Source organism: Lathyrus oleraceus, chromosome 7, assembly GCF_024323335.1.
Source record: "Lathyrus oleraceus cultivar Zhongwan6 chromosome 7, CAAS_Psat_ZW6_1.0, whole genome shotgun sequence".
NCBI classification, from domain to species: domain Eukaryota; kingdom Viridiplantae; phylum Streptophyta; class Magnoliopsida; order Fabales; family Fabaceae; genus Lathyrus; species Lathyrus oleraceus.
The window spans coordinates 493,917,712-493,928,405 of NC_066585.1; the positions used below are offsets into that span (position 1 = coordinate 493,917,712).

General features: G+C 36.0%; 3 protein-coding genes across 3 annotated transcripts; 1 reads left to right on the plus strand and 2 right to left on the minus strand.

Annotated features, from left to right (window-relative positions):
- Positions 1-275: 275 nt before the first annotated feature.
- Positions 276-2,898, plus strand: LOC127104939 (uncharacterized). The gene is made up of 3 exons (XM_051042077.1): positions 276-1,380; positions 1,831-2,373; positions 2,624-2,898. The coding sequence occupies exons 1-3, from the start codon at positions 403-405 to the stop codon at positions 2,744-2,746; spliced, it is 1,644 nt and encodes a 547-aa protein (XP_050898034.1). The 5' UTR covers positions 276-402; the 3' UTR covers positions 2,747-2,898.
- An 18-nt stretch (positions 2,899-2,916) lies between these two features.
- On the minus strand, positions 2,917-4,045 carry LOC127104940 (uncharacterized). Its single transcript, XM_051042078.1, has 2 exons — positions 3,613-4,045; positions 2,917-3,320 (listed from the first exon to the last, which is right to left on the minus strand). Exons 1-2 carry the CDS (start codon positions 3,893-3,895, stop codon positions 3,097-3,099), a joined length of 507 nt encoding a protein of 168 aa, XP_050898035.1. The 5' UTR covers positions 3,896-4,045; the 3' UTR covers positions 2,917-3,096.
- Positions 4,046-4,548: 503 nt separating this feature from the next.
- On the minus strand, positions 4,549-6,430 carry LOC127105293 (probable serine/threonine-protein kinase PBL25). Its single transcript, XM_051042460.1, has 3 exons — positions 6,083-6,430; positions 5,034-5,839; positions 4,549-4,958 (listed from the first exon to the last, which is right to left on the minus strand). Exons 1-3 carry the CDS (start codon positions 6,372-6,374, stop codon positions 4,683-4,685), a joined length of 1,374 nt encoding a protein of 457 aa, XP_050898417.1. The 5' UTR covers positions 6,375-6,430; the 3' UTR covers positions 4,549-4,682.
- Between the last annotated feature and the right edge of the window lie 4,264 nt (positions 6,431-10,694).

Below are 10,694 nucleotides of genomic sequence, written 5' to 3' on the forward strand. Positions count from 1 at the left end.
TATAGTAAATCCTTTACTAAAGCACGTTTAACTTAAAAATAAAACAATAATTATTAAATACCTTTAATTCTATTTCTAAACTACTTCAAAATTGCATGCAAAACGGAATGTGCATATACAAATTTTCAACGTTGCTTCCATTTTAACCGCATTCAACTTCGCCTTGTCACATAACAAATTTCACTCTTTTTTTTTTAACAAAATAACAAACTTCACACATAGAAGAACAAAAATAAAATGTTTAGTGTGATCCGAACAATTCTGAGATTGAACGTCCTTCCCACCACCGTCTTTTTCCATTCCAACACTTGGAAGCAAAAATAGTAACGCAACAATCTGAAAGAGAATTGAAGAATCTGAGGGGGGAAAACAAATTACCTCACTTTAACTAGAACAAACCAAATGATCTCTTCATTCAGGCAACGCATTATCACTTGGTTAATCCTAATCATGATAATACTGTACATCCTTTACTCTTCCAATCTTCTTTTATTAACCAAGGGAAAACGACATTGTTCCACTGCCGCTCGTTTGAATGCAGCCACTGGTGAACAAGTTGAGAGGGTTCGTTTGAATGCAGACACTGATGAACAAGTTGAGAGGGTTCGTTTGAATGCAGCCACTGATGAACAAGTTGAGAGGATTGGTAGTGGTAATATATCAAGAAGTACACCAATCAGTGAAAGTAGAGTTACCCGCAAGAGAAAATTGGCCAAAAAAAGAAAGGTGGAAGAAGAACAAGAGGAGGAAGAGTTGTCCATTGATGAGTTATCTCAAAGACAAGACACGGAGATTAAACACATTGTTTTCGGGATAGCAGCTTCAACAAATTTGTGGGAGATAAGAAAAGATTACATCAAGGTTTGGTGGAAGCCTAATGAAACAAGAGGGGTAGTGTGGCTGGATCAAAAGGTGAACCTACAACCTGATGATGAATTACCAGAGATTCGAATATCTGGAGACACAACAAAATTTAAGTATACAAATACTCAGGGGCAGAGATCTGCTTTAAGGATATCAAGGGTGGTGACAGAGACATTGAAACTTGGGTTGAAAGATGTGAGATGGTTCATGATGGGAGATGATGACACTGTTTTTATAGTTGATAATGTGGTCAGAGTTCTTTCTAAGTATGATCATAATCAATTTTATTATGTTGGAAGCTCCTCGGAGAGTCATGTTCAGAACATACATTTCTCTTATGGTATGGCTTATGGTGGTGGAGGATTTGCTATAAGCTACCCTTTGGCTAAGGAGCTTGCAAGGATGCAGGATAGTTGTATTCAACATTACCCTGCTTTGTATGGTAGTGATGATAGAATGCAAGCTTGCATGTCTGAGCTAGGTGTTCCATTAACCAAGGAAACAGGGTTTCACCAGGTAGTTAATTAACACTCCAAATAAGTCAATTACTCTCTATTAACACTCCTAAATAATAAGCCCTTTAAGTAGGGATCATATCTATTTCACATAAATAAATTCAGAAAACTCTATTAGTATAGTATAGTTTAGGGTACACATTTTTAGAAAAAAAATTGTGATTTCTCATTGCACAAATCCATGTTATATTTTTCAACTGCATTATTGTTTACCCAACTTCTATTTATGCCGCCAAACTCATGTTTTGATAACATTGTTCTTTGAGAAATGTTGGCATAATTAGACTTTCATTTCATACACCAAAACTCATGATAATGATGTTTATTTCTATAAAAAAAAAATGGAAAAAATCTTTACTAATATCAATTACTAGGGATAATTTGTGACTTTGATTCTCTATTTATGGAAAGGATTGAAATTTGCCTATGTATATCTTTCTTGTTTGTGCAGTATGATGTGTATGGGGACCTATTAGGCCTTCTAGGAGCACATCCAGTGGCACCACTAGTGTCATTGCACCACCTCGATGTAGTGCAACCGATATTTCCAAAGATGGACAGAGATCAATCTCTGCGGCACTTAATGAAATCTGCGAAGCAAGATTCAGCTAGCATAATGCAACAATCAATTTGCTATGAACACAAAAGATATTGGTCCGTCTCTGTTTCATGGGGTTATGTGATTCAAATTTTAAGGGGAGTACTGTCCCCTAGAGAGTTAGAGATGCCAACAAGAACCTTTCTCAATTGGTATCGAAGAGCTGATTACACTGCATATGCATTCAACACAAGGCCTGTAACTAAACACCCTTGTCAAAAAGCGTTCCTTTTCTATATGAATAGAACTCGATACGATCCAGTTAAGAAGCAAATTATTGGTACTTACTATCGTTACAAATCTAAACCTCCTCCTTGCCGATGGACAATGGACTCACCAGAGGCTATTGATTCCATTATAGTTTCTAAAAGACCAGATCCACTTCGTTGGCAAAGGGTAAGGATGCTTTGAAACTCAAATTACTACACCATTAAAACACTAACACAAACAAACTAATACATTGATAAACAATTGAAGAAAATAGAATAACTGAATATAAGCACATGTATTGGTGTCGTGTTGGATATCATACATGCATTCAATATACTGAACACACAACATATAATGAGATATCAACCAACCCACTACTTTATCAACATTTGATATGAATTATTTTAGTGACTAAATTATAAACTTGTTTTTGCAGTCACCAAGGAGGGATTGTTGTAGAGTTTCACGTTACTCGCGTAAGGGATCAACTATGTACATATGGGTTGGCAGCTGTCGAAAGGGAGAGGTTAGTGAGTTGATCCCTCAAGTTGGAAGTTGAGCTTCCAAATTCCAATTATGTAGTTTTTTAATCTAATTTTTCTTAGCTATATTTGCATGAGAAAAAGTCCACAGAACATATTGAAATTGAACAATTGTCAATGTTCACAATGTCACAAGCTATAGTTCTTAACCTCACTCCTCCCCTTTCCTCTATGTAATTGTAAACTCAAAAAAGGAGACTAAATTGCATAGTTTTTTTGGAATGCATTCAATGTAAGAAGTTCATAATTCTTCACCAATGAAATGAAAATTGGCATAGTTTCATTTTAACTGAGCACAAATTCAGATGAAATCTCTATTCTATGTCATCTAATGATCATCCAGAAAGGGAATTGACACAAAAAATCTTCAATCGTTTTTTTCCTTTACCAAAGAAAAAGGTTCTTGAGTTGGCGAATTCGTTGGAGGGAAGTACATTTCCTTCTCACCTGAAAGATCTGGATGAATTGAAGGAATCGGTGACGATGCAGCAACAGCAAGTATCGTAAGATCAAATCGAGTATGATCGTTTGAAACCGGTGTATCCATTTGTCGTATGGTCGTAATCCTACCATCCTTGAACTCCAGATCTACTGCTTTCAAAATATCAAAAGATCACTTTATCAACAAAACTGAACCAAACTATATTCAAACCCTAAGAACGGTTGCTGACATTACTAATATTTAATTAAACATTTACACTTAATCTTTGACTACTAAACTTCAATTTTTATGATCATATATCTGAAATTGATATCTCACTAATCTGAAATTTTGAACTCAAGAAATTCGCAAAACAGAAGCATAAAGAATGAAATTACGATAATAACAAAAGAAATAGCGCGTGAACTATGAGATCAACGAAGGCGCGTGAAAACACGGTACCTGGAAAAGAGAACCACCAGAGAGTGAAGAGACATAGTAGTACAAGCAAGGGAATAACGTGAATCATCTTATCCGCCGGCGGCGATCGTGGCCGAGAAACGTCTCTCCTTCCGGCGACAGTTCGTACGTGATAAACCGGAAGTACGTCGACTGAATCATCGTCGGCGCTCCTTCTCCGTTTAGTGTTCTGTTGCTGTTCTGCGCCGATGTTGATGGCTCTGTGATCGTCGGTGGAACATCGCGCGTTTGAAGTTGAAGATCGTTGCTGCATTTCGAAGAACATAGAGAGCGATTGAAGAAGAAAAAGTTACGGTGCCATTCAACGGAAAATTTGTTCGGAGGTGAAAGCTCGCGATTTGTGTTTTCGTTTAGTTCGTTAGGCTCGTAACAGAATTTTGGCGGGAAAGTGAAGTGGTTGCTCATGCCACGCACGTGCTTTATGTATGTGATACTTCACTCCTCCACAAGAATGTTTGATTTCGTTTATGAGAAAATTTATTTGGAATTAATTACTTTTGTAAAATTAATTTTACTTTAAAACAATTGTATTTAAATATAAGTAGTCAATTTGTTGGAGAAAATATGTTAGTAGAATATATTATTTTATTGATTAATTTAACTTATATGTATTATGCCACATTAATATGAAAATAAATCAGTGTTTAGTAAATTATTTTCATAAAATGTTAAATTATTATTTTTTCACAAAAATTTGGTTGTAGGTTGTAAAGATACATAAAAACTTAGATTGCTTAATTAAAGTAAAAATAAAAATTAAAAAAATTAAACAAGAATGGTGAATAATATCCATCTTCCTTTCAATTTTCACAGGCAATCATCACTAGAGATACCCCACATGATAGAATTAATAAAATTGAACACTCATACAAAACATTTATTCCAAACATTCATATTAGAGTTAAGAATAGTGCATAACAAACTAAAGAAAATTAGGATGAAGTAAAGAACTGATTCATGACATAGTTTGTGGTCTAAATTCTGACCAATGAGTAATCACATTCTAAAGGCACATTTTATCTCATATATGAACAAACCAAAAAAATGTAACTTCAACACGATTTAACTGGAGCAGCAGAAGCTGAAGGAACTGTAGGACTCTGGGTTAGCGTTCTGAATCTAGGACTTTCTGGTTCAATAGCAACTTTATTCATTTGTCTTAGAACATCGACAATATGACACATTAGGGGCCTCGACTTAGGCTCATACTGAACACAATACCGAGCCATATGAACAAGTGCATTGAAAGTGAAGTCATCAAATTTATCTTTTAGCAATGGATCAGCAATTTCTGTGAACCTGGTCTTATCATGGAATACTCTTCCTGCCTGCAAAAAAAAAATCAACTTTTTAAGTAACATACAATGAATTTTGATCAAACCGTACGATTCGTAATGACTTACCCACATAACGAGACTCTGATCGTCGGGTGGTCTGTTTACATCAAGAGCTTTTCTACCAGTGAGGAGCTCCAAAAGAACAACACCAAAGCTGTAAACATCTGTTTGGAATGTACAATGACCTGTTGCAAAATACCTTGGATCTAAATATCCCTGTGTGCCTACAACCTTTGTAAAATGAAGTTCTTCTTCATCAGGTGAGAATGTTGTAGCACATCCAAAATCAGATAACTTTACAGTATAACCTTTCCCTAACAAAACGTTTGCGCTTTTTATATCCCTATATAGGATATTAGGCTCCATTCTATGAAGATACAGCACACCCTTTGCTATTTCATATGCTATTCTAAGTCTTGTATCCCAGTCCAGAATTCCGAGATGACCACCATCGTAGCGATTTAGTAAATGATCTTCCAAAGATCCCATTCTAATGTACTCATAAACTAACATCCTGTGCTCATTCTCAGCACAATATCCAATCAATCGGACAATGTTTTCGTGGTTTGTGTTACTCAGTAACTCCAATTCAGTAACAAATGCCGGGGTTCCTTGATCGCTTTTCGGGTCAAGACACTTTATAGCTACTTCTTGTTCCTGTGGAGCCAGGATCCCTTTGTAAACATGGCCGAAACCTCCTCGACCCACACACATATCAGGGCTAAAGTTGGCTGTTGCGAGCTGAAGTTGAACGAAACTGAATTTCTGTATAGGCACATCTCCTAAATTTAAGCTTAAAGTCTCCATTTCCTCAGTAAGTTCATCGATTCTTGCAAGAGCAGAATAATCTTCTTTCTCGCTCTTTCCCCAGTCTGTAAAACACACACGCAAAAACAGAAATTTAGAGTGAAAAAAGGCGCCAAATGAAATCTTGAACTTAAGCATTGAAATCTTGAACTTCGATGATGAAAAAATACAATGACCCACTTCCAAAACATGATCTTTTATACAAACCCATCACAAGAAGCTTGATATGAAAAAAAGAAAACTCAAATCATAGTAGAAAATGCATGCATGATAACGTTGAAAGGTATACATAATGAAAAGAAATTTACTTGTGGAAGTAGAGGCTGAAGCGGAAGCGGGAACGGGAGTGGAAGTGGGAAGGGGACTTGAAGAAGGAGAGGGAGCGGAAGTGGTGGCATCCGCGGTGGGATTCCGGGGGTGAACCCATTTGACACGGGGAGAGTTGTCGCCGGGGTGAACCCATTTGACACGGGGAAAGTTGTCGCCGGGGTGAACCCATTTGACACGGGGAGAGTTGTCGCCGGCGGCGGTGGTGCTGCGATTCCGGTTGCGGTTTTTGGGGGAACCCTTTGGGGAAAACCAACCGAGTACCTTCTTCATCTCTGAGCTTTACCAAGAAAACAGAGACAAGAAGAAAGTGAAGAAAGAGAGCAAAATCAAAAGAAAATGAAATGGAAAAGTGTGGTAGTTATGGGAAACTCTTGTTCTTTTATACGAAGAGGAAATGAATACTTTGGTGAGGGTATTTCCGTCATTACATGCATGAAAAATATAACTGAATTCCTAACGGATATGAAGTCTATTGATCACAATGAAATTAGCTGAACTAGAATTTAATTATTTTTTTTTAAATTTGACTTTTATTTTATATAAACGAATTATGGTAATGAATTGATATTAGTTGAGTGAAAATAAATAAATATCATATTATCTATATTTATTTTAACATGCCATTTATATATTTATATATAAATGATTGCTCGTTTGAGAGACTTTTTGAAGGAATTAAAGTATGATCTTCTTAGTTGAATGAGTTTTAAAAAATGTCACACTATTATTTTATTTTTTTGGTACAACACATTATTATCTATTTAAAAGTATCGTTGTTTAATCTAACTTAATATAAGCTAAGTTATAAATCTATGTCATGTTAAACTATGATTGTTTTTAGCAAACATATTTCCATACTTAAGTGAAGCTTTTTAGTATTTTTTTTTATATTCACGTAATTTTAAAAAAATATATATGTATTAAAGGTTAGTTTGATTAGACTAATTTCATTATCAAAATTATCTCTAGAATTGATTTTTTTTACAAACAGTTAATTATATTAAAAAGAATATAAAGAATACTCAAATCTTAATATAAAAGAGAAAAATCGGTATCAAACTCGGAAAGAAAACCAACAAAATGAAAAAGACCAAAAACAAAATTAAAAATTAATTAGAAGAGAAAAGAAAGCAATTTATATTAAGTTTTTGCCGATCCGTCCAACTAATTTGCATGTTTCCTTGATAGTTTATTTGAAACCACTTCCACAATTGTTTTTGAATTCTTGCAAATAGATTTGAATCTTCCAACTTGCCTCCCTCAAAAATTTGATTGTTTCTGCAAATCCTTCTGTTCCAGCAAAAAAGATATCCAAAAAAACAAAATAAATTCAAATGAAATTTAGAGTGGTTGGAAACACTGAATTGCTCAAAATGTTTTTGGATTGAGCTCTTCTCTTCTACAACTATAACTTTAGACCACTTAATGACTTTACTCTAGATTGAAACAGCAACATGACGTTCAAAAATAAGTGGATTTCATCTTCAATGTTAGAATTACAAAAAAACACACTTCAAATTATGCTCTTTAGCCGGAACTTCTCGATGACTCAATTGGGCTCCTGCATATTATTAGGATTTTTTTATTTCCAAACTTTTGTAATATTTTTCAATACAATATGATTCACTTCACTGTCTACCTGTACATAATCCAGCCTTCCATGAATGGTCAAAACATATAAAGATTGATTGGCACATCATCCACGAGAAGCTAGAATCCGGTCTCGTTAATTATTCCTCATTCTAGACTTCACTCTAGATTGAAACAGCAACATCATACTTCAAAAATAAGTGGGTTTTATCTTCAATGCTAGAATCATAAAAACCACACTTCAAATTATGCTCTTCAGCCAGAACTCCCTGATGACTCAATTGGGCTCTTGCATATTACTAAGAATTTTTTATTTTTCAGACTTTTGTAATATTTTCCAATACAATATGATTCGCTATCTACCTGACACATAATCCGACTTTTCATGAACAGTCAAAACATATCAAGATTGACCGTCACATCATCCGCGAGAAGCTGGAATTTGGTCTCGTTAATTATTCTTCATTCCATTTTCTACCTAACTTGGTGACGTCTTAACAAAACCTATGTACTCTCCTATTTTCACTTCTTTTGTATCCAAGATTGGCCTCATATCCATTCATAGCCCAGCTTGTGGCAGAGTGCGAAATATGTAGTTTAGTTTTGTTATTGGGTCTGTTATATATTGGTCCATTTACAATAGAGTTGTTACCTCTGCTTGTATATAATTTGGAGGATTTCTTAATGCACCCTTAAGACTTCTTAGGCACCACGCGAAATTATTTAAATACCCCTAATTTTCAGAGATGCATCTCCAAACACATCAAATTATGAATGAACGTTGTAATATTTCGGAGATGTATTTCCATAACAATTTAAAACATTCAATACATCCCACTCAAAAGTCATTTACATTTGAATTGTACCGGAGATGCATCTCAGTGAATATTCCAGAGATAGATCTCCGATACGTCTCAGAACAGGTATTTCATGTTATATATTGTTTATCTATGTTTTGATGAAGATTTAAAATATATCGTACAATCAAAAATAAAAAATAATGTACATAATTCCATATGGACCAAAAATGTCATACAAAAATAAAATATCAATAAATATCATACAATTGAGATCAATAATTTAGCAAGACCGTCAAAATAAAATACAGATCATAATTATTTGTGTCTTACAATCTCTCCTCTACCTTTTCTTCCTCCTTTGTCAGCTCTGCCTCTTCGGCCATCAATCTCATTCTTCCCCAAGTGTTGTCTTTGGTACATCAATGCTCATCGTGCCTCCGATGATGGCATCTACGGCATGCCTCACATCAGACCCATTAGGGAAGATACCTCTTTTAATGTTTGTCGCACAATCTCCACTATGTGACGACACCTAGGCAAGACATCCTCAACATGATCTAGTTGTGCATGTTCCTGCTCTAATATCTCCTGATTAGCTAGTATCGACAGGTCTCTTGGAGAAGCCTACACCATGTATGGATGTGACACCCTGAAGAACCATCTGATGTACCCTTCGACGTAGCTCCAGTCGCTCTCAGCTATGGTATCTTGTGTCTCCTCTGATACCAAATGGCTCACATAATCATCAAACATGTCATCTATTTGTATACGCATCAAGGTAGTAGGAGCAGAGACAACAGGGTGTCTGGGAATGGTCAGAGTATCCTTGAATTGTCGCATGACACGCTCGGGAAGATGAAGAGCAATGAGACGCGATTATCATGCAAACCATCCAGAGTATAGAACTATCCCGTCAAATGGTCGCGTCTCGGGTGATCAACATAGATGTTGAAATGCATGTGATCAGCAACCAAACGGTCAAGATAGACTCTGTAAGGCATGATCGCTTGGTTCCTATGAGCTGGAAAAAAGCAATAGCACGCGACATATCCTCAATGTAATCAGGTACATTCTCCCAACCAGCGATGCGTGGGAAGTGTTGGAGGATTCAACCCTGAAATAAAAAGTTTGGAACACACGAATCATCAGTAATGGATTTGCAAAGATGAAATGAAAATGACAAAGAAACATTCAAAGACCAGCAATAATGTCACATTGTCTGTGACCTGCTTCGTCTTCCACATACAACCCTCTCTCAGCTTCGAATACATATAGACCAAGCAAGTCACCCCAGTTGTATTCATGGATCCACTCGAAATCCACGAAGTACCGTAGGTAGACGACGTCAGTATATGTGGAACTCTTGTCCACAACAATCAAAGTGTCAACCAAATAAAGCGGGTATGCTCTCAATGCATGTGATTTGTGGAGCACCACCTGCTCATCATCATTATCATCATGTTGTGCTCTTTGTAGCTCAATTGTGTATATCTTCTTCAGGTACTCAAAGCTAGCATGAGAATCCCTGGTCTTATCCAACTCGTTCTTCGCCTCTCCTGGATCATCCCCCAGATGGTCTACCATCATCTCGAGTGTCTCGTCTTTGGTTATCCTCCATTAATCTAGGAATTTCCCCCTAATCAGAAGATGTAGCAAAAAACGAGACATCATCGAATGTGATAGACATCTGTATACGTGCGTTTTCGACGCCATGAGATTTGGTGTGGGAAGTGATGTTTTCGACAAACGATGACAGGGGTTGAAACAATTTGACTAAAGAGTATGGTTCGACACTTCGACAAAATGGAGGTTTCGTCATTTCGACAAAGATATTTGCAACTAGAAAGGTATTTTCGACAAAATACGGAAGACATTGCAGTATGTTGGTAATTCGACAAAATCCTGAAGGAAGACGTCATTTCGACTTAAAAGTAAATTTGGATTTAAAAGGTTGTGACGTTTGGCAGAAGACGCGTGGAAGCATCTGGCGAAAGGAGGAAAGCCATGTGTCGTAGTTTTAGGATTTAGTCGTTAATGACAGTTATGTTATTTATGTATATATAGGGTAGTTATTATCTAAAAAAGGTGTGAAGAATTACTATATGCAAAATTCCTGAAAACACTCAAAGTACCCGTGTGAGAGAAAAGAGTCATATTTGGAAAATGTATGTGTAAACAAACACCAATTCTTTCAAAGTTT